At 42.5% G+C, this 26680-nt stretch overlaps 2 protein-coding genes across 2 annotated transcripts in view; both read left to right on the top strand.

Moving 5' to 3' along the window:
• The window catches only part of EXOC4 (exocyst complex component 4), a 402172-nt gene extending 399513 nt beyond the window's left edge, over positions 1-2659 (top strand). Inside the window, exon 18 of the mRNA XM_042872752.1 lies at positions 1292-2659. Within this exon, the coding sequence (XP_042728686.1) occupies positions 1292-1529 (238 nt within the window). The 3' untranslated portion in view covers positions 1530-2659. The remainder of the gene's footprint in view (positions 1-1291) is intronic.
• A 10710-nt stretch (positions 2660-13369) lies between these two features.
• Positions 13370-26680, top strand: part of LRGUK (leucine rich repeats and guanylate kinase domain containing) — a 51148-nt gene continuing 37837 nt past the window's right edge. Inside the window, exons 1-7 of the mRNA XM_042872687.1 lie at positions 13370-13618; positions 14799-14906; positions 15540-15621; positions 16682-16782; positions 17254-17335; positions 20087-20211; positions 23645-23788. Of these exons, the coding sequence (XP_042728621.1) occupies positions 13448-13618; positions 14799-14906; positions 15540-15621; positions 16682-16782; positions 17254-17335; positions 20087-20211; positions 23645-23788 (813 nt within the window). The 5' untranslated portion in view covers positions 13370-13447. The remainder of the gene's footprint in view (positions 13619-14798; positions 14907-15539; positions 15622-16681; positions 16783-17253; positions 17336-20086; positions 20212-23644; positions 23789-26680) is intronic.

The following is a 26680-nucleotide window of genomic DNA, read 5'->3' as shown; positions in this document are numbered from 1 at the left end:
AGCCCTTCATCCCACCTGGTCTATGATAGCAGTGATGCTGCTGCAGTCTTTCAGCCGCAGGAGCAAAGTCTCATCTCACAGCAGCAGGCAATGTCTAGAAGGAGACAGCGGATGAAAATGCAGAGCTCTGAAGCCCAGGAGCCTTGGCCACACAACCAGGCACGAAGCTGCAAACACATGGTTTTGTTACAGCCAGTTCCAGTCATTGCTGCAGTGATTTGCAGTCTGCTGGCAAGCTGCATGCTCTGCAAAAGCACAGCTAAACCAGACCCAAGAGCCTGCAAAGTAAAGAACAGGAGGAATTTAATATGCATTTTTGCCATGCTTGCCCTGATTGTTATTTTAATGCAGTCAAAGAGCAGAGAGAGGGAACGAGGTGATAACTTTTCCTGGAGCCCTTCCTCTTGGGTTTTAAATAATTGATCCTACCAAGACATAAGGATTAGACTGCAGCCTTCTCCTGCAGACGCATGGGGAAGTCATGCAAATGCTGGAAGTTACAGCATTTGGTTGAAAGAATCCTTGCTGCAACGTGATGCAAGAAAGGGATATTTTTACTTCTTCCCTAAGCTTTTCAGACCCTTATTTCTATATAGGGCTCTGTTACATCTGTGCAAGTTACACAGTTTAACCAGTTCCTCTAGAAAAAGGAGTACTTTCTATCCATGCACCACTTCTTTTTCTTTTTTTTTTGCTTGCTTTGATACCCCAAACAGACCAAAGCCCACAGCCAAGATTCACTGCTCCCTGGATCTTAGTACTGTGGAGTCATAAAGGAGAAGCTTCCCCTTATCCCTGACTTTGAAGGGTCTGGGTTTGAAAGGTTTGGGACCCCCTCTGCCTAAAGGAGCTTTGTAAAACGTTATGCTTGCACAGCTTCCCCTGGACAGGATGCTTTTCTGTTGGTGTTATCTAGATCACAGACCTGCAAGAGATCTTTCACCTTAGTACAGAGGGGGAAATTGAGACACAGAGCATGGATGTGTGACATCTTGGCTGAAGGTAACAATTAGCAAAGAGGATCCCTCAGTTCCCCATAATTTGTGTTTTGAGTATGGAAGTGTTGGGAGCAGGGAGAGTAAGAGGTTTGCTCCCATGCACTCCTGCACTTTGTATTAACTTTGTGTTAAATAGGAATGCCTTTGTGCTCTGCTTGTCCAGCACCTGATGCAACCTTCTCAGCTCATGGCAGTGCTGAATAAAAAATAATCACTGATGATATCCTATAGAATTAAAGGTCTGGAGCATCAAATATCAATACTCACCAGATGGTTGTTTGCTTGTTTTCCAGGCAGTATTATGAAATGCTCTACAACACAGCAGATGAGCTCTTAAACCTGGTGGTGGATCAAGGTGTGAAGTACACAGAGCTGGAATACATCTATGCCCTGAACTTACTGCATCGGAGCCAGACGGGTGTGGGAGACCAAACCACACAGAACATGAGGCTGCAGAGGCTGAAGGAGATCATTTGTGAGCAGGCTGCTATCAAACAGGCCACCAAGGACAAGAAAATCACCACTGTTTAATCTGCTCAGCCACAGTGAGCAGCAGGGGCTGTCAGGTTGCAAGTTCAGATTTCTGTGTTTCTGTTATAATTTATGGCAAAAGAATGTATCTTCTGGGTGACCGCTAGCAAGAAAGGAAATGCAATTTAAAATTTGGCTTGGGGATTTTCTTGGGGTAGGGGTTGATGTGTAATCATGTAATGCTTCCTTAATGTGTTCTCCCAGTAGTGGTTGCACTGCAGGAGGAACAGGCATTCTGGTGGAGACTATGTGGGGTGTTTGGCTTTGCTCTGTCGCTGCTGCTTTGCCTTGGGATGTAAGGCAGGATGGAAAAAGAGATTTCACACCGGCTGAGGCCAGAGCCATCAGTGAAAGTTCAGACCACACTGAAGTAAAAAGCACCATGACATTATTTGTTGGTAACATGTGGGATCGTGATGATTTTGAAGCTGTTCCAACAGCATTGCTGCACGGGAAGCCTGTTTCAGCTCTGCCATTACTTTTTGCAGTGACAGTCATTGATGCATTTAGTTTTCTGCTGTTTCCACTGCAAAGAGATCTAGTTGCTTATTCCTCTAGATAGTAATAAGCCAATTCTCGTAATGGGAGGTAACGTGGGACCATTTGTTTCCACTTCTACTTTTTCATTATCACAGAGCATATGGCATCAGTTCTGCAGCTCATACTGCACTGGATGATAGTGAATGTAGGAGAAAATTGTCAGTATAAAGGTAATAGCTGAACTTAATTCTCTTTTTCTGAATATATCTTTAGAATATGCCCAGCTCAGAAGATATTTTCTAATCACCATTTGATGTGCTGGAAGGACACACAGTAGCTCAGCACTGAATGCTCAGCAAGGGCAGGAGGAGGGCACATTCTAGCTCTGCAGAATGAGGAGAGCTCACATCACCATTCTGTCCTGCCTTGGCCATTTGTACCTGCCTGATAAAAGATTCTATATTATTCACTGGGGCTGATAAGTTTATGTCAGCTTTCCAAACCAAGGATGCACTGCACTTGTATTTGTCAGGTGAATAGCAAACCCAGCTGAGTTTCACATTCTGAGATGGGTTCTCTCTGAGCTGTGTAACTGCTCGTGCATCTGTCTTGAAGCTTCAGAATTAAAAGATATTTGAGGACTCCTCAAAGGCTCTGGTGCTTTGTTTTTTTAAGAATGTTTGTGGTATTGAAAAGATTCTTTTCCAGGTCCAAAGTCATATGGTGTCCTCCAAGAAGTGGTCTTCTGAATCAATCAGTCCAATTCCCAGCTGCCACAGTCTAACTGAACAAGAATTTCACAACCGCTGTGTTAAAAGAACCCAGTAATTCCAATTGTTAAGAATCCTTTGATTTCTGTTCTCATTTTTTTCATAAACTCAGTTTTTCGTGTCAGTTTTGGCCATTAAATCCAAGAGTTCATTTCTTTCAATGAGGAATTTGCATGAGTAAGAGTGGAGAGCAGCCACCATGATCATGCATGGTGATGTGGGATCTTCCTGGGACAATACATGAGCTCTGTATTCACTAACTGTGGCATCCAAGATGTGCTGCAGAGAGGATGCAAGACAGGAGCCTGTTATGGATCCAGACATGGGAGGATGGAAAAGAAGCTGCACGGTAAATGTAAGATAGATTTCAGACCCTTTGAGGTAGGTGTGGAGCTCTGAATTCAGGCTGGGTTACTGTGACCTAAAGTCAAACTATTTTGGATTCCATTTGTCTCTAATTGCTTAATAATCTGAGATTGCCTCATCTTTACACGGCTGATCTCAAGCTTTGAAGTCCACATTTTCTACCCACTGAGCAGCTGTGCTGGTAGATGCCACGACACATGAAAATAAGAAAATTTCAAATGTACCAGTCTGTATTCTTCCAAAGTAAATTATTTAAAAGATTTTTCTTTGAATTACACATCACATTGTCCATCACACCACCACAAGCAATAAATACCAAGTCCCGGTATTTACAGACCTGGGTCAGGTCTGTTCACTGTCTTGAGGTGTGAGAAGGAATTTGTTGGACTGCAAAGTGCAAGAACAGCACAGCATGACTGTGAAGAGAGGAGAGGCAGTAACATGCTGGGACTTACCTAGATCATGAAATCAAGAAACAAAAAGGATTTGCAATTGAGGTAATTACATCACATATATGTTTCCAGATAGCATGGATGGCACAGTAACAACCCTCTTGCTACAACACACCTGGACAAGATGAACAATGAGGGGGTTCTTTTGGCACCAAACCTGCCTGGAACAAAGAAGCCCCTTGTAGAGGGTCTGACTTCCATCTTGGCGTTTGTTGCAATCCTCTCTCACTAGTAGAGGATTAAGTAAGTGGGGGAAAGATCTTTTGGGAACACCTTGTGTTCATTAAGCTGTTATTGTGGGTAGAGTCAAGCTGTTTTAGTAAGCAAGTAACTATTCATACAACATGTTGGCTTACCCTCTCACACGGTCCACACCCGTCCATGCCCATCTGGAGCCACAGTTGGGCTCCAAACCCAAGGGTGGTACTCACACACCACTGGTTTCTGAATAGGTGTTTGGAAAGGCTCTTGAGAACATGTCTCATCAGATGTCTTTATAACTCATGATTTCCATAGCAGCCACCACATACTTGGAACAGGTTGCCTAGAGATGTGGTTGGATGTCCTGTACCTGGAGATACTCATGCTCAGGTTGGACCAGGCTATGAGTGACGTGATCAAGCTTAAATGTTCTTGATCATTCCAGGGGAGTTGGATCAGTTGGCCTTTAAAGGTCCCTTGCAACTCATACAATTCTATGAGTCTATGATTCTATTCTTGGGTGCTGTCCAAGTTGTACAATCTCCTTGATGAACTGTATGTGTGCTTGCGGTATGGTGCAGATTTGGCAGGCTCTGGTTGTCTCTGGACAGCCTGGTCTAGTGGTTGGTGACCCTGCACATAGCAGGGGTGTTGAAACTAGATGATCATTGTGGTCCTTTTCAACCCAGGCCATTCCGTGATTATGAATTTACTACTTCTTGCAAATTCAAGACAAGCACAAGTCTCTGAGCCCTTGGAAAACTTTCTCACATTACTTTCCTTGCAATCCTTCAGCACATTGTCTTCTAGTAACTGTTCCTCCATCTCAACGTGTGGAATGTACTCACACAAATTCAAAGAGAGCATTCATAACACATTCAGGGCAAATGATGGGCTCCCAAAGGGAACAAACTGTGAAGGTCTTGGAAACCGTGCAAAGACCACAGGAACCCCTTCATCTTAGCAACATGGCTTAGAGTGTAGTGGGGATGGTTTGGTGGTTGGACTTGATTATCTTAGTGGTCTTTTCCATCCTTAATCATTCTGTAATTCTGTGCACAACTATATAGGGTGACATACCCTTCTGCCCTGAAGGAAGGAACTATCGTCAGTCTTGTACTTTCTTAGGAGACCACAGGTGTCATTTCCTGTTCTGTTCTCTGCACCACTTCTTGCCTACAGTGGTTTTACAGTCCTCATGTAGCCCTGAAAGACAGAATGTTTTATGGACAGTGCTTAGGGATGTTGTTTGTAATGCAATGTGAAATCCTATCAGCTCCACCAGCCCTTAGAAAGTAATTGTTACACGAATGTGGCCCTTTGGTGCTTAAAGAGACAAGGAAATACTCCTCCAGACCACAAAATGAAATATTTTCATGGGAGCTGTAAGAGTTCATGAGGGTTTCACAATTTCCCCTTTACAGCCTCGTAATCTTTACTGGGTTTTAATTATCATGCTGTTTTGAAGCCTGTGCCAGACATAGAAATAGAAGGTAAATTGCTCCTGTTCCTGCCACGGTTGTGTATCACAGTATCACCACAGTCACCAGCTCATCCTCTCCCAAGTACCTCCTCCCTGCTGGCAACCTCTTGATCAAGGAGAATATAAAGCTGTCTGATCAACAGGTGCTTATACAACTATATGGATGTGCACACGCACGTTCCTATGTGTATATATAGAATCATAGAATCATAGAATCACCAAGGTTGGAAAAGACCTAAAAGATCACCCAGTCCAACCGTTCACCTATTCCCAATAGCTCCCACTAAACCATGTCCCTCAACACAACATCCAGTCTTTCCTTGAACACCCCCAGGGTCGATGACTCCACCACCTCCCTGGGCATCCATTCCAGTGCCTGACCACCCTTTCTGAAAAGTAATACTTCCTCATGTCCAGCCTGAATCTCCCCTGCCGTAGCTTGAAGCCATTCCCTCTGGTCCTATCACTAATGACACGAGAGAAGAGGCCGACCCCCAGCTCACCACAACCTCCCTTCAGGAAGTTACAGAGAGCAATAAGGTCTCCCCTGAGCCTCCTCTTCTCCAGGCTGAACATTCCCAGCTCCTTCAGCCTCTCCTCATATGGCCTGTGCTCCAGACCCCTCACCAGCTTTGTTGCCCTTCTTTGAACACGTTCCAGGGCCTCAATATCCTTCTTGCAGTGCGGGGCCCAAAACTGGACACAGTACTCGAGGTGCGGCCTCACTAGTGCTGAATACAGGGGAACAATCACCTCTCTGCTCCTGCTCGCAACACTGTTTCTGATGCAAGCCAGGATGCCATTGGCCTTCTTGGCCACCTGGGCACACTGTCGGCTCATGTTCAGCCGAGCATCAATCAATACCCCCAGGTCCATTTCCTCTACGCAGTCCTCCAGCCACACCGCCCCAAGCCTGTAGCGTCGCCTGGGGTTGTTGTAGCCAAAGTGCAGGACCCGGCATTTGGCCTTGTTGAAACTCATCCCATTGGCTTCAGCCCAGCTCTCCAGCCTGTCCAGATCCCTCTGTAGGGCCTCGCTACCACACTTCCAGCCAATTTGGTGTCATCTGCGAATTTACTGAGGGTGCACTCGATGCCCTCATCCAGGTCATCAATAAAGATATTGAAGAGGACAGGCCCCAGCACCGACCCCTGGGGAACACCACTCACGACTGGTCGCCAGCTGGATTTGACTCCATTCACCACCACTCTCTGTGCCCGGCCCTCCAGCCAGCTCCTTACCCAGCCAAGAGTGTACCCATCCAAGCCTCTGGCTGCCAGCTTCTGCAGGAGAATGCTGTGGGAGACAGTGTCAAAGGCTTTGCTGAAGTCTAGGTAGACCACATCAACAGCCTTTCCTTCATCCACCAGATGGGTCACTAGATCATAGAAAGAGATCAGGTTGGTCAAACAGGACCTGCCCTTCATGAACCCATGCTGGCTAGGCCTGATCCCCCGGTCACCCTGCACATGCCGCATGATCTCCCTCAAGACGATCTGCTCCATAACCTTCCCTGGCACCGAGGTCAGGCTGACAGGCCTGTAGTTCCCCGGATCCTCCTTACGACCTTTCTTATAAATGGGAGTCACATTGGCAAGCCTCCAGTCTCCTGGGACCTCACCAGTCAACAAGGAGCGCTGACAGATGATGGAAAGCGGCTCGGCTATCACCTCCGCCAGTTCCCTCAGCACTCTCGGGTGGATCTCATCTGGCCCCATCGACTTGTGACAGTCCAGCTGGAGCAGTAGGTCTCTGACTGTTTCTTTCAGAATCACAGGGGGGTTAGTGTTTACACAGGGGCCAGAGATATTATGGTGTGGGGCCCTTCAACCTCATAAGCTGCTGTAGATGTGATGAGTGCAGCACTGAGAGACAGTGCTACTGGAAAGGTTTCCTGAGCAGTCGTTCTACAAAGTCTCTCTTCTTGCCTTTTATTGGCTGTGCTTTTGTTTTATTAGCACGAGTCATAATTGCAAATTTCTTTTTCAATGTGATACATGGCAATAAAGGAGAGGGCACTCAGAGAGCAGGGGAGAGCTGCCAAGAGGAAATTAGAATTGCAGTAATGTCAGTCCTATTGCTCTTAGGCAACTGGGGAACTTTTTGTAGGGGGAAAGGGAGACACTTTCCTGAGCTGAGCTATGGAGAAGTCACACAAATGAGCGGTGGCCGCTTATACACTGATCCTTATTCTTGGGGATTAATTCCCATAGCAGGAACACACTATGCTGCCCAAGCCTCATTCATCGCTAGACCTCAGCCACAAAGCTGACTGTGCTCTCATTTCAGGAATTTATTACCCTAGGCTTCATTCCCCCCCCGCACTTTAAATACCCAGTGACCCATATCAATTATATCACAGCAGCAACTTGAGCCTCAGGCAAGGCTGGATGTCCACTGGTGCATATGTACATTGCAGGGTATGTTGTGCCCTGAAGAGTTTGTACTCAAAACAGCCGTGATGGATGATAAACTCAAAGGAAGCTGAGATGCAGGGAAGTCAAATGATGCTCTTCAGGCCATGGTCCCTGGGGTATCAGCCCTGCTCTCATTGCTGGGCAAATCCATCTTATCTACCCAAGCTGTATGTGCCCCGTAGTTCACATTTTACCTTTTTTCTTCAAATGGGAAGCGTGCTCAGAAATGAGGCATTTTACTTTATTTTCTGTTCCTTCATTTGCTGATCGAAGCTAACAACTGAGCCAGGAAGAAAAAAAAATGAGGTGGCTGCGGCCAGCATATAATCATTAAATTTGCTTTTGGGTGACCTGTCTGAAATTCATCAGGAGCGATTTATTGGGAAGTTCATTGCATCAGTGTTCATTATTTACTCTGTTAGGCTTAGGCACAGCAGCAATCAGTGGAGAAAATTGGACTGTTAGGGCCTCGGACTCCAGTGTTTGCTATTTCCTCTATGGAATTGCAGCATGAAATAGATTTGGCGCAGACAAATCGCTCTGCTGCTACAATTCAGTGTGCACTTGGCTACCTCCATGGCTCTGAAAATTGGAGAGGCAAAAGCAGGCCTGGGGAAAAGGAAAAAGAAATAAGAAGCAGCCTGAATCGCACCCACTGGTGTTGAGCGCTTCCAAAGCTGTGCCCCATCATCACCATGAAAAGCTGCGCCTGCAAAGTTGGCTGAAGTTGGATCTCAGTGGGATGCACAGTGCCTGCTTTACACCTTGCTTCTCTCCCTGCTCAGGAGCACCTTGGCAGCATTTCAGGTTTCCCTTTTCCCCGTTCATCCAGCTGGGTCCTTTTATTGCCTAGTACTTACCGGTGAATCACCAAGAGAGTTTGCATGGGTTTTTTGTGACTGCAAAGTGCTATCAGAGTGCCAGGGCTCCCTATAAATCTGCTTTGCATGTGGCATGTATTTGGGAGCTGATTGTTTTTGTAATTGAATTGTAAATCAATGTGTTTAAGGCCAGCGTTTGCTGTTAACACTTCTGAGTATTAAATGTTCCCTCTGTCGATACTGGGAAGGTTTTATTAGAATAATAACTGTGGATTGAAAGCTTCAATTCTGGATTTTTTTCGCATGTTCAGTTCAGTGTTTGCTGTTCCAGAGCCAGGAGAACTTGGGGAACAATTCACACCGCAGCCACACAACATCTGAAATGCAGCAACATAAGACTGGATGTCTAGGGAATATCTCCCACCCTTTTTTGCCACATCAACCCCTTTGGGCCCTAACAGGCCATCTGGCATCAGCAAATAAATGAGTTCTCCATGATTAGCAGAACTGGGGGCATTTCTCACCTATCTGAACTACTACTATCCCTACCTTGAGCTTTAAGCTTGTGAAGTTGAATGCAATGAAGGCTCTTTAAACATGTTTTTGTACTGTGGCCACTTCAAAATGTTGATCTTCACTGGGCCAGGCTGGCCATGTTGTGGGTTGCCCTTTGTCTTACCCTCATCTGTTCTCATTCCCTGCTTGAATATCAGTCTAGAAGATTTATCTCTCCTTGGTGCATCCAGAAATCCCCCTTCTCACATGAAGAACAGGATCATGTCAGATGAGGCTATGAATAACTGAGCCTGCACACTGAGCTGTTGCTCATTAATCACTCAGAAGAGAAGCCCAGGCATTTAAGGGAACTGTAAAGTCTCTCATCTGCATGATTAGTTCTTTCCCAGCTGATGATAGAAGGACATTCTTTGTACAGCTCTTGTTTTTAATGACTCCTCGAACATCAGTAGGATGCCCCCAAAGCACTGAGCAAATAGAGACAGTCCTTTTTGTCATCCCATCAGGAGAGTCCTTCCCAATTACTGAATGCATAGGTTGGATGGCGGGGACCTTGAGACATCTTTGTGCACACAGCTATCATGGAAGGGTCACCAGTGCTGTGTGCAGAACACGGAGGAAGGGAAGGCTGAATAAGAGGAGCTGAAACACAGAGATGGCAACTCACCTGATGACTTTGAGGGCATCAGCCCCAAATCAAACCCCACACATTCTTGCAGAGTCCCTCAGAGTGAACTGCTACCCACAGAGGTATCAACTGGCTGCCAGCAAATGGTTTCTTCAATGGTTCCTGTCCATCCTAGCCTTCCAGGCATGCAATAACTAAGCAAGCCAGAAGGCCAGGCTAATATTTTGGGGCTGGGGACACCAAACCTTGACAGGGAAATGACCTACCAACAACCATGGGCAAGTTGAAGCTAAAAAGTGATGGCAGCACCTAGAAACATAGGGGGATGAAGAAGAAGCCGAGGGAAATGCACAGATCTTCAGAACTGGGCACAGATCCACAGCATAAAAATAGATGCTGCTCCCAGCAGAAGATGGGCAGATAGTGTTTGGCCATTTGGGTTGGCCATTATAAGCTTTTCATGTGCAGTTTGTTCAATGTAATTTCTGTAGGAAAAACTCAGTTTTTGTCTTAGGTGCTAGGGAAGGAGAATACATCATATCTAAGGAAATATCCTGGTTGGACATGCTGTGCTGGACTAGGGGTGCAACACAGGAAGGGTGACCTTTCCCATCACCCCACACATTTTCTGCATCCACCAAAACTACCTTTACCACCTAGGCATTTTCTAATCTGTTTCTTTTTCTTTTTAATAGCCCCATTCAGGAACAATCTGTCTCTGGCCCAAAATACATAAGACTCATTTCACTCCCATTGCCATCCTCCATGGAGCATGGTCTTAAAGAAGCCGTTTCAACTCGGAGCTCATGAGCCAGCAGCTGGTCCCTGCATCACCAAGCCAAACAGATGGGGTGGGGAGGGGACAAGGAGGGAGGACAAGCATGGTTCTGAGGTTTTAATAACCCTTACTCCTGTCTGAATCATCGCAGATCCCAGTGGAAGGGCAGGCATTTTCCAGATGGTAGGAAATAAACTCTGGGAGACTTCCATGCAGAGAACTCATTAGCCCTGCTGGCACTGCTCCAAGATCGATGGCAGCCCATCTAAACTTTGCCTGGACCTACCCTTTTTATATAATCTGTTCCCGTGAAATCTCCAGCCCCCTTTTATAGGGACCAGCTGTCCAGCTAGTTGGAATTTGATTACATTGTTGCCTTTGCCTCTTGGAGAGCTTGGAGCTCAGGCAAGTCTCTTTCCTGCAAACCTACTGCTCACCAATCCAAGCATCTCAGCTGCCTTCACACCTCCGGTCAGCCCACCACTCTTCTAATGTTAACCTGCCTGTGCAATCTGAGGAATAAAGAGGTATTTGGTATTGAATGTACATTCATGTAAACGGATTAAGTCCAGCCACAGCTAATGTTGTTATGCTTTGCACTGGCTGCAGTGATTTTCTCAGTCCCAGCACACGTCCCCTGTGGGTGTTTCTGCTGTGGTAGGTGCTTATGGATGCAGTAGAGATCTGGCTTAGCTGGCAGCCTGCTCCTCTTTTTGTGGTTGCTGGATGTCAGACTGCCAAAGCTGTCATCTGGAAAAAGAGGTACTCTGCAGTTTTCTCTGTCTAAAACTTCATAGCTTTTCCATAGCACAAAGCTTGCTGGGCTTGTAGATATCTCAAAGCCCTTTTAGTGTCCTTTGAACAAGCCCCACTGAAAGGTAAATGTTTCTGCAACTCAATTGAGTTAAAGGTGTGCCACCTCTCTTGGGGGTGACCCAATTGCCCTCTGCTTTAAAATATGGGAGGCACGATAAGAAAACCTCCATGACAGTTGAAAGAGGTAGCAAAACTGTGCTATTTCACTGCAGCAGTATTTTACAGCCAGAAAGCTCATGAGCCTTGTGCAATATGAAGCTCCATGCAAGTGACGTTTCAGGTTTGCAGAGAGCAGATATTTGTACTGTACATGCTCAGTGTTTGCTCACTGTGTGTTGGCTGATGGTTCACCTGTGCTTGTTGAATGGGGAAGGCAGTGAGAAGCCAGGGAACACTGGTTGGCCAAATGAGGTCAGCCCTCCCATGCTGTTTGCAGTCCAGGGTGTGAATAGAGAGAGGGGAGGGGAGGGGAGGGATAGTTGGAACCAACCTAAAAGATCACCAAGTCCAGCTGTCTGACCACTTCAAGGCTAACCAAAAGTTAAAGCATATTATTAAGGGCATAACCCAAATACCTCTTGGCACATCAACCTGACAGACATGGCATATCATCCAGCTTTCTAGGAAGCCTGCTCTCATCAAGCAGCTCCTGCTTGGCTTTGAAGCTCTGGCATCAAAAGAAGCATGGCCAGCAGGGCAAGGGAGGTGATCCTGCCCCTCTACTCTGTGCTGGTGAGGTCTCACCTAGAGTAATGCATCCAGATGTGGAATCTTCAGTACAGGAGAGACATAGACTTGGTGGAGCACATCCAGGGGAGGGCCACAAAAAATGATCCAAGGGATAGAACACTTCCCCAGGCTGAGAGAGCTGTGGCTGATCATCTTGGAGAAGAGGAGGCTCTGGGGAGACCTGATAGTGACCTTTCAATATCTAAAGGGGGGATGGGAGAAAGAAGGGGACCAACTCCTTAGCAGGGTCCGTTGTAACAGGACATGGGGAAATGTTTTCAAATGAAAACAGGGAAGATTTGGACTGGATATAAAGAAAAATAATAAAGGTGGTGAGACACTGGCAGAGGTTGCTCAGAGGAGTGGTGGATGCCCCATCCCTGGAGGATCACACTGGAGCAGGCTCTGAGCACACTGATCTAGTTATAGGTATCCCTGCTCATTGCAGGAGAGTTGGACTAGCTGACCTTTCAAGGTCCCTTCCAATTCAATCAATTCTATGACCCTATGATTCTAGAAGCCTCCCTGTGCGTATCCTGACAGGACTCAGCCTTCCCCTTCAGGATTTTCCATCTTTCCACAAGCTCTCCATCCTGTGCCTTTGCTGCCCTCCTCTGAACACAGCCCCAGCCATGCCCTACCTGGAGAAGAGCCATTGCAGGGCAGCCACTGTGCCCAGAGGGCTCTGGGAGGAGGCACACGGTGCTTAATGGAAAAGGAGTAAATCTCATTAAGGGTTTTAACATTTATGGCTGGCGAGATAATGAAGGAAGGCAATTTGGAGTAGCTTTATTGCAGTTATCATAATGTTTCCCTGAAGCACAGAGATAAAAGTCAGCGGATGGTGTCCATAAGGAGGTTTTATGTCCTTTTTTTTTCTCTCTTTTTTTTTAAAAAACAACAACAATTGAAATCAAAGATGGGTGTCCTTTAATGAACACAGGTGGAGAAGGCAATTATGTGGCAACGAGAAGCTGAATTTCAGGACTGTCAGCTGGCTGCCATGGCCCACGTTGGAGAGCCACTGCAATCAGCACGAATCCATTGTCTCCCACATTAAATTGTTTTACCATGAGCAGCTGTATTCTCCCCATGGGTCAGAACACAAACGGAGAATGAGTTGGAACCGTAAGAAAATAGCTGGGTGAGGAGGTTGGCTGAGGAGAGCGCCTCTGAAGCAGACTACAACTCCCAAGATGCTCTGCGGCACGCCTGTCCCCTACGGACGAGCAGCGCGCAGAGAACTACAACTCCCAGCGTGCACCGCTCCAACCGCCGCTTTCTGATTGGCTGGCTGTCGAGATGGCGCGGATGGGGGGAGAGGGGAAGGCGGCGCTTTTCCCGTCTCCATGACAACGAGAGAGTAAACAAGATGGCGGCGGCCCGGGCTGAGGGCTGAGCTCGGTTGCGAAGCGTCCATAACGCAGATTTCTCTGCTTCTCTGCTCATTTCTCACAGTTCATGGCGGGGACCGAGGAGAAGCAAGAAGAGCTGCCCGTTCCTTCTTCTGACCGCCAGCACGACTTTTCCCAGGGGCACTTCGAGGGGTCCGACCTGCAGCACCACCCTCTTCACCAAGAGGACGAAGAGGAGGAGAAAGAGGATGAACTCAAGGATTTGCATCCCACAGAGGTTCAGCTCAGAGCTTCCCCTGCTCTTTGGGAAGGGGTGTGCCTATAGGGACAGTGTCTTTTCCCTCCTCATCTCTCAGGGTAGTTGTGGGGGGAAAAGGAGAGAGGTAATGAGGGCAAAAGTAAGTGATTTTCATTTCCCCAACAAGAGAAAAGGATGCTTTGGTGCTTCATTTTCTTGTTAGGATCCCTTCCATCCCTACTGTATCCTGGAGAGTTCTATATTGCTCCCTACCTCTCCTTTTATGAAGACAAAGACAAATATAGATTGATTAATTAATCCAGGGAATATGAATTCGCAAACTAAGTCCCTTTCTTGCATATACCCCCAGCCCTGAGGTTAAATAAGCTCCTGGATCTACCTTCTTGGCTGGGCTTTTGTGTCCACTGCTACAACAGTCATGAAAATATCTCTGCAGTCACCATTGCTATAACATATAGGTGTAATAATTTAAATGATTGCCACTGGAAACATTATTTATCCTTGTCTGTAGATAAGAACATATAGGTGCTATGATTTAGATGACTGCCATTGGAAACATTATTTATCCTTGTCTGTAGATAAGGGATCATTGTGTGACTTCTCTTGGCTCATAGGAATTTCACAAGCCATTGGCTTATTTTCTCATTAAATCTACGCAGTGGTTCATTAGTGCCATCTGTCAAGTAGCCTCTTTGGCAAAGAGTGTTCTCTGAAGAGTAGCACTAGCTGCTCATGCTGAACAAATGCAAAGGGCCTCCAATAATGCGTGTATTGGGGTATACAACACAGGGGTTATGTTAATGCTGATTTGCCGAGATGTTAACATCCATAATCAATGTGAGTTTCATGGCTCAACATCTCTGAAAACAGGCTGAGCCTGTACATCAGAAAGTAAAAAAAAAAATCCCAACAACAACAAAAAAAAAAGCTTTGGAAAGATTGACTACGAACCTTTTTCAATGTCTGGAGTTAGCATGTAATGTGTTTCTATTTATTAGTTTTGAGGGCTCTATTCATCCTTCTTCCTAATGTATAGTGCCTTAACAAAGTGATGGAGCACTTAAAGTAGCATTTGATTGAGGTCTTATATTAAACTGTTCCCAGTTGCAGCTCTTAGATTCTATAGATTGGAATTTTGTTTCATAAATCTCCCCTAAACCCATTCCTCTCCCTTTCCCTCCTTCCTGGTGTTTTATAGGAGTGTTTGGAAGGAATGTTGGATGAAGACACTGTGGCTGAGGGTCTCCACAAGCTGGGGCGCTCAGCGCCTGGTACTGAATACGTTTATCTTAATCTGTCACTTTCAGTAAGTATAAGTGAAGAGCATCATTGTAAAGTGCTTTTCCACTCAAAGGTTTCTTCTTTGTAACAGCAAATAGTTGGCCTGGTAAAATAATGTTAAGAAATAAAATTGTCTATACGCATCAATTTCCCATATCTGGGACACTTGATAAGACACAACACAGCTTCTACTCACAATTGCCACATCAGGACTGTTCTTTTCACTTAGTTGCAGCAGTAGTAATGTTTTTTCATGCTCCCTTTTCAGGTGTGGAAATGTATCTTCGTTCTTTAATCAGCTAGAGAAAGAAACAGAAGAACATGCTAAACATTTAAGAAAGCTGCATTCAGTGTCTTCTGGACAGAAAGTTTAAATGGTTGCCTTAAATATTTCTTGCTGTAGGCATCCTTCTGTGGAGCCTTGCTTCTGTGGCACTATTCCTAGCTGCAGCTGTGTCGTGATTGTGTTCTAAAGTATTCTTTTGACACTGTCTCCATTAATGGCTGGTCTAACATGCTTTCTGCTGTTCTGTTCAGAGATCCAGCTGGAGGGACCTCGGGGAATGTCTTCAGTGTCTTCTGATGCTTCACATCTCTTGAGAGAGAAAGGCGAGGTTATACAGTTAGTTATTAAAGTCTCTTTGCTTTATTTTTCCAGGGTCGTGAGTTGAGCAACATTAACATTCTCTCCAGATACGTCCACCTACAGAAGTTGGAACTTTCATATAATAAAATTAATGGTATGTACTAAATACACTAGTAAATTCTTGGATTGTGAAATCATTTAAGATAAGAAATGCAGCGTACCGTGTAGGCTTAATATCACAAACCTTGGTCTACATTTTAATGGCATAACTATGCTGGCTCTACAGACTGAGGCAATGGCTCGATCTTGTCATGGATGATGTATGGACTGTTCAGAGTGCTGCACCAGCATATGCTTATCAGTGGGAACATGGAGATTATTGTCCAGTTTATTATCCACAACTAAAATGCAAGCAAGCATGTCAGTACAAGATTAAGGTTGAGACTTTGCACATACAAATGTCACAGTGTGTAAAATTATGGCTGGTACAGTTTTGCAAGCCTTGGGCTATCCTTCCTCAAGGTTTTCCATTGCGGACCAAAGAACAAATAGCACACTGTATTTAGAGAGATAACTAATGGAGACTGAAGTAAAACCTGTTATTTTCCGCTCCTTTCCTCTGCCTTGTACCCCCCAACTCATCTTTTTAATTTAACATGAAAACAAATGATCTGTAGTAGCAGCAGATTACAGTTTTGCTTTCAACTTCATTTCAGTTGAGGTGCTGAGTTGTGTCATAGCAGCACTTTGGTAGGGCAGCACTTCTCTGTTTGACAGACAGTTAGTAAAAGCAAGCCTAGGTCTGAGCAGAGCATGGACTTTTTTGTAACACTCGTTATTTAGTTATCAGTAATGACTCAAATACTTTTCTCCAGTAATTAATAAGTTAGGACAGAGGTAGTCTCTCTGTTACTTTAAAGAGAATTAGAATACCGAGCTATATTATGGCTCACAGACAAATATGTTTCCTAATGGAGATTTTATGTAGAATTTGAATATTTGTTCTTTGATGTTTAGTAATCATCTTTTTTTTTTTTTTTCTAGTACAAGGCATTAATGTATCAGACTTCTGCATTTCAAACACTGCTTTCTGAATGTGTAATCACGAGCTGATTTTCAGTTGCTATTGAGCATAATTATCACATTCTGACATGATGACATCTGCATTTACCTATGCATTCATGTGAAGCATTTGGCATTTGTTTTGTTATTAGATCTTTCTTGTGTCAGTCAGATGCCTTATTTACTAGAACTGAATGCTTCCAACAACGAATTGACTACATATTTTGGTTTTAAGCCACCGAAAAATCTCAAGGTAAGTTGCAAATAGATGCATTTTATAGGTTCAATTCAGAATGTTTTTTTAAATCAACTTTAGACATTGTATTTGGATGTGTGCAGAAGCCAACTTTTGAGCTTTCCTTGTTCTTCTCTGATACTTCATTTGACGTTTTAGTATATTTACCAAACCTCTGGGTGTTTTACATTGTACGTTTCAGTCTTTTATTTTCTTACGCCTTCTGAACCTCAGCATTCCATGAGAAGGTGTATTTTTAATACGTATGCATAATTGCAGGACCTCTTATGTTATGTTTGTTTGAAAAAATGTAGTTTTGAATTCCTCCTTGTAAAAATGAGCCTTCCTGCTTAGGTTCCAGTACTAATGTTGATGTTCTTCTAATGTCTGTAAAATTGATCACAAGTTTAATATAACAGCCATTTAATTTTACAAGACATCTATAAGTGGTGAAAAAAGAAAACTAATTTTGTCTTCCTTTCTCTTTAGGAAGTAGATTTTTCGCACAATCAAATACCTAAAATGCAAGATTTGTCAGCATACCAGTCATTAACTAAACTCTTGCTGGACTGTATCCTTCATGGAGGTTTGAGTGGAAGAAATGTTGCTTGTTTGCCTTATGAACAAATTTTTGCTTCAAGCAGTTCTTTGTATTTTTTCCTTCATGTCATGCTTTTCTTTAGAAGGAAGCTTAAGCATTATAATTCTGATTGTGATACTGATCTGAATTTACTGAGTTTAATGAGTTAAAGCTGTTTGTAGATGTATGTAAAGCTAGCCTGCCAGAGGAAAGAAAATCTTCAACTTTGCATCATGTAAAAATGAAAATGTGACATGTCACACTGCCTTCACATAGCAGAGCTAATAAATAACCCCACTGTTTCAAATAAGAGAAGTTAATAGGAAATCAGCCTGGAACACTAAGATCCCTTAAGTGAACAAGTCGTGTGTTATTTAATCTTAGACTTAGCTACTATTACTGAGGGCCTACAGAGGCTCTATGGAGAACAAGGTTGTTTAGTGCTAGTGAAGAGAATCTTTAAGGGAGAGGAAATTTCCTGGAGTATACCATTGCATACACACACAGAGGCAGAGTATTTTGCTACACAGAATCACAGAATGGCCACGGTTGGAAGGGACCTCGAGGATCAGGAATCTCCAGCCCCCCTGCCACAGCACCACCAACCTCCACATTTAATATCAGACCATCCAGTCTGGCCTTGAACACTTCCAGAGACAGGGAAACCACATGTGCTACGGTGTCACTGGTTCCTATTTCGCATGACTGAAAACACTATTGTGGCAGAAATCAGGGAAGTGTGAATCTGCAGATAGAATTTCTTGATTGCTTACTTTTCTAAGGTTGTTCACAGTGCTCTTAGTCTCTGTATAGATTATATATGCTTCTCTGAAAACTCTTCTGGAGCTTCACAGTGACGTGTAGCCTCATCTACAATTGCTTCCTGAAGCCTTGCAACCCTTTCCTCTTTGCTTCATAAGTTGCATCTTGATGTTCTGCTCTCTGAAAAGAAGTCAGCAGGCCGTTTTTTTTTCTCTGTCTCTTGTCCTTAAAGTAGCCCATTACCTAACAGTATTAATACAATGTCTTTTTAACGTAGGAACAGATAAAGCATTTGCAGGGTTTCCAGGTTACCTTATTCACACGTTTTACAAGGTGTGCAGGTGACATAATTCTTGTCAGAAAATGGCATGGAGATGCTATTCCTTTGCAATTCTAATTTTCCATCGTAGTGCAAAAAAATTTATACGTATGACAAAAATGAAAAGGGAAAAAGAACAGATTTTTATATTATGGATCTGAATCAGTATTTCTTCATTTGGTTGGAATGCTACAGCATGCTGTCTTCAGTTTCTTCATTTGCACTGATGCCAATGTAATGGAAATAAAAGCTGTTTCATGTGTGCGATTATAATGGGACTCTCAGAAACAGAGGCAAATGAGGACAGAATTTAGAACAGTAAAGTGACACTGTTCCTAACCCACGTCAGGCATTCCTCACGGAAGACATGGCAGACAAAACAAGCTGTTCTTTGTAATCATAAATGGGGAAAAAAAAAAATAATAAATATCGTGCAGTCGTGGAAATGTTTGGCATGCATTTCCTTTTTGACAGCAACTAAGCATTTCTTACCATATTTAAAAGAATTCTAATGCAGATGGTAAGGTCATTGTAACTTTCTTTCTGACAGGTGCACATAGAAGCACACCTGACAGGAGTATGAATGAGTTTTCAAGGAGGAAGCTGGCCAAACCAGAGAGGAGACAGCTTGGACGATAATAGCTGACAAGGCATTCTAGTGGGCTGCTAGAAAACTGATTATATTAGTTCTTAGAGCTGAGCAATTTGCTGCCTCATATTGATGCTTATGGCTTAAACCTGTTTGTCTCGAAACAGGCTGGTGCTTGTGTTTACTGGCAGTGAATGATTTGTTGATCTCCTTCATATCGACCTTAATTCTTTGCTCACTAAAGCTTTTCCTCCTTGGTTGAAAGAGGAGCAGTCCCATGCTGTATTTGCATCAGTGAATATCTGTCAGCTATCAGTGCTTGTGCATGCTTCTGGTTTCTTTCCTAAGTGTAGGAAACAGCCAAGTGAGGTCCTTTGAAAAGATAAATCTCAGCTTTCCAGCTCATTTCTTCTCCGCTCCTTTCCTACCTCAGCCTGAGTGCAGAACTTAGAGGTAAAATATAATGAAGTCCTCACATAAGATGGTGGCTAAGGAAAAAAAAAAAAACAAAAAACAGAGTAAGGTTATGGTTATTAAAAAGGATTATATTGGCACTGTCTAAGCTTACATTTCATTTAGATTTACAATATCATTCAGAGTTAGAAGAAAAAAATCCAGATAACTTGTCCACTGCTTGATAAGAGTGAGAACTCATCTGTTTTTGCAGGCAGAGTTCATTATCTTGAGTCAGTTAAGAAGTGTTTTCTTCTGAGATTGCCTAAAGGCATTTCTCTGTGTCCTGCTTCTTCTGGCTATTTTGCTTGGTTCTGTCGCTTGTTTTTCATATAAATAGTTCCACATTGGACACTTACCCACAGAAAAGGAGAGGAGGGTAAATTAAGTCACTTATTCTGCAGTTCCACAGAAAGTTGTATCATTCAAACAAGGAAGCAGTACGTTTCAGAGCAGGCATGGGCATGAGCAGCTGGGATGTTAAACTCTTTAGCATGAAGCATTTGACATCCAGCTCCCCATACCACAAACTTCAATCCCAGTGAGTAATGTGGCCAGCAACTATTGCTATGATTTTTGCATCCAGTTATTTTCCTTGAATTCCAAATCCTTTACCAAGTTAATAACATAGAGGAGATAAGAGGACTGGAGAGGTGTCGTAGTCTGACTCACCTTAGTTTGTCACACAACAGACTCACTGCAATCAGTGGCCTTGAGAACTTACCTATCAGAATACTCAATCTGGTAAGAAAGTATTTCTTATTGCTTTGCTGTCAATCTTTATCAATATATTAAGGCCATAATAAAAGTGAAGGTAATTACATAACAAATTTTCAAAGACATTACTCCAACTGTCAGCCCATCCTCACCATGTCCACTAAACCGTGGCCTTTAGTGCCACATCTGCACACTTCTTGAACACCTCCAGAGATGATGGCTCCACCACCCCCCTGGGCAGCCCATTCCAATACTTTACCACTCTTTTTGAGAATTTTTTCCTAATATCCAACTGAACCTCACTTGGTATGACTTCAAGCCATTGCTTCTTGTCCTAACACTGGTTATCTTCAGAGATATATTTCCTCAAAGCTGTGTTTGTGACGGCAGTGAACTAGACACAAGAGAAAAAGGAGGACTGAGCAGCTTGCATTCACTTTTAGAAAACAAGTTTAGTATGCAAATGTGGTAAGTTATTAAAGAATCTTGGATTTGTCTTTAAGGATTTTGTAATGTGACTGAAAGTCTTACATTGCTAATTTTGCATGAAGATATCAGGGTATCATAGAGTCATCATAAGAATGGCCTGGGTTGAAAAGGACCACAATGATCATCCAGTTTCAACCCCCTGCTGTGTGCAGGGTCGCCAACCAGCAGACCAGGCTGCCCAGAGCCACATCCAGCCTGGCCTTGAATGCCTCCAGGGATGGGGCATCCACAGCCTCCTTGGGCAACCTTTTCCAGGGTATATTTGCAATACAACATTTCTAGGGCATATTTTAGATTTTTAGTGGGATTTATCATGTCTGGTTACAGATTTCTGCAGTGTACATCACTGCATCAGAGCTTGTTCTCTGCTGCCTCAAAAATCAGTGGAGAGAAATGGACATCTAAAGTACTGCATTATCCTCATCCTCAGTGGATGACATCTCTCTTAATGCAAGATGCATCAGTCCTTGGAAGCATCTCTTCCTCTCTGTTGTTTATAAAGATTGCTGAGAACCCATTGTAGATCTCTATGTGTCAATGCCTACACTTGAATGCATCTGGCCCTTTTTTGAGTCTTGGGTAGGTGTTTATTCCAGTATTTCTCAGTTCCACATCAGTAAAATATACCAATTTCTTCTAAATTATTTCAAGATGCGTAGTAGGGAGGGCTATCAGTATAGAGGCTGCAAAGTACAAGCAAAAACTACTTTTAATGCAATTGCTATAAAAATGCAAGTCCACATCTTAATAGGTTTTACTTCGTAATAGTACTTTAAAATAGTAATTTAAAACTGAGTATGAAAAAGCTATACATAGAAATATGTTCATATCTGCTACATTAGTGTTAAGCACCTACATAAATATTTTAGGTAAAGCGAATGAATCCTTTATTCAAGTATAGAATTCTTTTTCAATCCTTGTAAAATTTTTAAGATTTTTTAATGTGTGTGCTGTAGTAATTCAAGTAGAAGAGCAGAAGTAAGTTCTGTGTCCATTTCACCTGATTGTCCCTTATACTTTTTGCTGCTTTGGTACAGGCATTCACATTCGTAAGTGGGCAGTTGTATATTTTGAATAATATATTCAAAAATCATTCAGCACTATATTTTTAATGGATTTATATTTCTATCTAATGCCTTCAGTGGCAATAATACTATTTTTTTCTAATTTTTAGTGGAAAAGATTGGCAAAATCTTGTCTAGAAGTTTTGAAATGAACTATAGGAATACAAAAATCTAAGCTGACAGGAAAATCTTCTCTCTAAATAACTCCTCTCTACTAAATTGCTTAGCCATTGTGTACCTTGATTTCCTCGTCTGTTAAAAGGCCTAATAATAATTCTGTTAGTAATGGTTATCTGCCCTGTAAAGTGCTTTGGAGATCGTGTTAACAGCTAAGGCTTATTAATATGAACACGTTCTTCAGTTTGGGTTCTTACATGCTGATACGATTATTTATCCAACTGCTTCTCTTTTTTAATTAGCAAAGTAGATAGTTGTGAAAATTATGTAAATAGACAGATTTTAACGTAGCGTTTTCTTTTGCTAATTAGAACAAGATGCAGTTCCTCTCTTTTTTTTCCCCCTTTCTACCCATTGATTCAGATTCCCTTTCTATTTTCTACTGAGCTTTCAGGTTGAAAGAGTAGTAAAGGTCTGAAGTTTGGAAGAAAGACTTCAGAAACTGTAAATACTGCCTAACTATTGCAAAAAAACCTCTGTTCTGCTTAAGCTTGCAAAAAATAACAAGTGCAACTCTAATGAACTGGACTCTTAGGAATTTTATGCTTAGCAAGAAAGGACCTCTACAAAAATCTCTTTTGTTCACAGAATTCTATGTGTACCTCTTGCATAGCATTTTGCAACTAGAACTCTGAGCTTTATCTTATTAAGGAGGTCTAACAGCATACAGGAAGAGAGTGCTTCCATGCTATTAATAACCTAATTAAAGATTTAAAAGTCAGGAAAAATGTCAAGGACAGACAACTGGATTAACATTAGAGTCAGCTGGCTTATTTATTTCAACAGTTCCTAAATATTTATAAATAGAATATGAGGCTTCTAAGGTTTCAGCACAAGGTGATGCTGATGGAAAAATATAACTTGCAAGGTTATAGGGAGAGAATCATGTTGAGAGGCCATCTGGGTACATGTAGCCACTGAGACAGAGATGAGTGGAGAATCCTGCATGTTGTGTCTGTTTAGAGTTTAGCAGGAATGAGTGTATGATTTGTGGGGTCCAGAGAAATGAAGCCATCTGGTGTCCCGTGATTAATATAGTTTTCTATCTTGTAACTTGTTTGGAAGCAATGTAAAACAATGATAATTGCTTGAGTTCCCAGAAGCTTGGGTAATTTCCTGTCCAGGTGAATTTACAGTAGAGGTAGGTAGGGGTTTTTATTGGAACATTTCAGGGCATGCTGTCACTGACAGCAAATAGTCTGTCTTCACTTTGTACATATTAATGAACTTGTGTATCCCAAAGAGATTTTATAGATTGCCTGTAGCCCAAAGAAGGCAGTACTGTTTTGTTCTACCTTAATATTTTCATTATTTATTCTCTAATCATAAATGTAAATATAACCACAATTATAGAGGGAAATTGTATGTATGTATATTGTATGTATTCTATATTTTTATGTGTATATCTATTTTCTAAATTTGAGTTTGATGGTGGCAAGTGTATTCTCTAGGCAGTATGATCTCAAAAAGAATGCTAGAGCTCTTTTTATACTGCTGTTGTCACTTACTGTTGTTCATGGTAAGCAGAAGATAAGTTAATCAGAAGGTAGTTCTTTTCTCCTTGAGGAGTATGGAGAGCTGCAGTATGTCATCTCATGATGGGGCCAATGCATAAAAGGCCTGTTTGTAATAGGATTCTCAATAATAAAGTGAACACTGCTCTTCCTCAGAGATGTTGTTTCCCATCTGTAGAACTTCATCAGACTTCATATGTTTTCCTGTATCCTTAGAGCTCTAACCTGCTTGAGAAGATAACCGGCTTGGATAGATTGAAAACTCTATGGAAGCTGGACCTTTCTAGCAATAAAATAGCTACTCTAGAAGGCTTGGAGGGACATGATTTACTAGAGGTGATCAATCTAGAGGATAACAAGGTAACATATTTAATATTGATCTCAACTTGTTCTGAGAATGCATCCTTTTTTGTTTCTCCTTAAATCCAATCCCTAGAAACGTCAAACAGTGAATCTTACAATACTCCAAGAAAGGAATATTAGATAAGATGCCATTTTTCCTTCGATGTTTTGCTCCAGTATTGTTTCACATGTTGATTAGTAGTATATTCCTCAGGCTTTATTTGACATCTCCAGGTTTATTGTTATATAAGGATCACTTCTGTTGTTTTTAGTGCTCGTGTACATAAAGACCTAACACAATTCCCTTGTGTAGATATGATAGAGGTGAGTATTGGTGTTTTTTTTTCAGTTTGATTATTCTTGAGGATCTTTACTTACATCACAGCTTTCCTACTGTCGGGAGGGTTTGCTAATATCTCTCAGCCTGATTTTATGACCACAGATTCTTCTGAGCTCTCAAGTGGTACGTTTCTGTAAGGCAGAACTGCGTGTACTCTGCTATAAATTGTGTTTTGTTCTGCAGCAAGATTTTCACAGGGAGTACGATGATACAATCCAACTCATTTGTATTTGAATTTTGAAACCCAGGCTACGTATGCCTAATCCTTTTGATGTTGAGTTCCTGGAGTCTCTAGCTGAAAAGACTGTCAATTCATGACTCATTCTGACATCAAAGATAGATCTGCATGTGGAAAAAAAAAAAAAAAAAAAAGAAGAAAATGAGAAATAACAGTATAAACCAGGAACTGAACATTTTCTGTAATTTTTCCCCACGCAAGATACATTTATAAGAGAAGATGAATACAGTACACTATGAATTCTTTTTCTCATGATGTGTTCAGGTTGACATTTCAAGGTGCATCAGTGTTTGAAATTACACAAGACAGGAAACTATCTAATGGTGTAGCTGTAATTAGTATTAATAACGCCACTTCCATTGCCTCATATAGATTCTACTGTTCTTCACGGCACGTAGGAACTATTAATTTTGCCTCATCAAAACCTACCTCTGTTAATGATGTTGTTGAAGCTGTTTAATGAGTCACCATTTTTGAACATTTCTTTCTGCAGAATAATGTAAAGAGAATATTGGCACAGTTGCTTTAGCCTCAAGTTTTATCTGTCTAAAAAAGCTGTGTTAAGGGTTCTCACTGGAACTCATTGTTCCAAGGTAAAGTTACATTGGTCTGCCTGCATCTGTGGTAAGAGTAGGATGCCAGCTGCTTGGTGTCTCTGGAGAGCTGGGTGGACATGATATTCTGCAGATCTGTAAGGCCAGTCAGCAGACATAGGACAGAACTCTCAATGTTTTATTTCACTTCTGCATCCACAAGGTGGAATTATCTCTCTGGAATAATCCCACATGCTGTCAGTTGGCCAATGAGGACAGTAGGTTTATCTGCAGTATATAGCTCTCACATATATCATTATCTATATATAGAATCACAGAATGGCCTGGGTTGAAAAGGACCACAATGATCATTGAGTTTCACCCCCCTGCTATGTGCAGGGTTGCCAACCACCAGACCAGGCTGCCCAGAGCCACATCCAGCCTGGCCTTGAATGCCTCCAGGGATGGGGCATCCACAACCTCCTTGGGCAACCTGTTCCAGTGTGTCACCACCCTCTGTGAGAAAAACTTCCTCCTGATATCTAACCTAAACCTTCCCTGTCTAAGTTTAAAACCATTTCCCTTTGTCCTATCACTATCCACCCTCATAAACAGCCGTTCCCCCTCCTGTTTATATGCTCTCTTCAAATACTGGAAGGCCACAGTGAGATCTCCTGGAGTCTTCTCTTCTCCAAGTCAAACAAGCCCAATTCCCTCAACCTTTTTTCTTAGGAGAGGTGCCCAGCTCTCTGATCATCTTAGTGGTCCTCCTCTGGACCATTCCAAGAGCTCCCTGTCTTTCTTATGCTGGGTGCCCCATGTATAACCCATATATAACCTGTACATATTTAGGGGTTTTCAGTTATGGACTGTTGGTTTTCTATGACTTATCTGGGAAATCCACTCAAATGACAACCTAGTCAAAATTGTTCTGCAGGGGGCTTGTTATCTCGGAAGGAATATTAAATTGAGTGTGGTTGAGATTTATATTTTTAGGAACCTCACATAAACTAACTAACACATGGGGATGGTTCGGTCTTCCAGCATTTAAAGGAAAATTAGTTTCTTTAGAATTCCATTCATCCCAGCCTTGCATGGGTCATGTCCTCTGAAACTGTCTTTTTCCACTGATTATAAAGTGAAATTGTTAAGTGGCTGATCTGGGCTAATTAATTTACAGATGGTTAAAATGAGTCAGAAGGAATTCCTTTTTACCCACTTTGTTTTAACTGATAGCCTTACAAGTGTTCACTGAGTGCCACTGGCGTGACTTCACTTTGGGCACACAAGCTTTGGTCAGTCCCACGTAACTTCTAAAGCTTAATGGCTATGGCTGAGTGCAGCCAACCAAGGTTTTCTTTGTGAACAGATGAGACGTTAAGTGGGATGCATTACCCTCTGGACATAAATAGAGGTAAGAATAAGTATGCTGATGCTTTTCAGTTAAGTGCTGCAAGTTAGATAGGGTGTTCTTACTTGAGCTTCAGTGAAAAGAAAATCTCCTTAGAAGGAATTATTTTCGCTAGTCATGAAGCACAAATATAACTGCAGAATTGCCTCACTTAAGCACATCAGCCACATAAAAGTTAAATGTGTTATGGCTTGACGTTTGAAAGAACGGGAAAAACGCAGGTGGTTCGAAATTACTGTGTTATATTGCTTCTCCAGCTAACATCCAAGTTGTCTGCCTTTTGTGGCTGAAAATGCCTTATTGAATGCAGTTAACATGTATACCCAGTTTGTGAGTATAATGACTTCTTTATTTCCAGATTTTAGGAGCAGGAATGAAAAACTTTTTT

This window comes from Lagopus leucura, unplaced genomic scaffold, assembly GCF_019238085.1.
Source record: "Lagopus leucura isolate 7727_CA_CO unplaced genomic scaffold, USGS_WTPT01 Super-Scaffold_100008, whole genome shotgun sequence".
NCBI classification, from domain to species: domain Eukaryota; kingdom Metazoa; phylum Chordata; class Aves; order Galliformes; family Phasianidae; genus Lagopus; species Lagopus leucura.
Note: the sequence above shows the minus strand (reverse complement) of the source record. Positions and strands in the feature narration are given on the sequence as shown.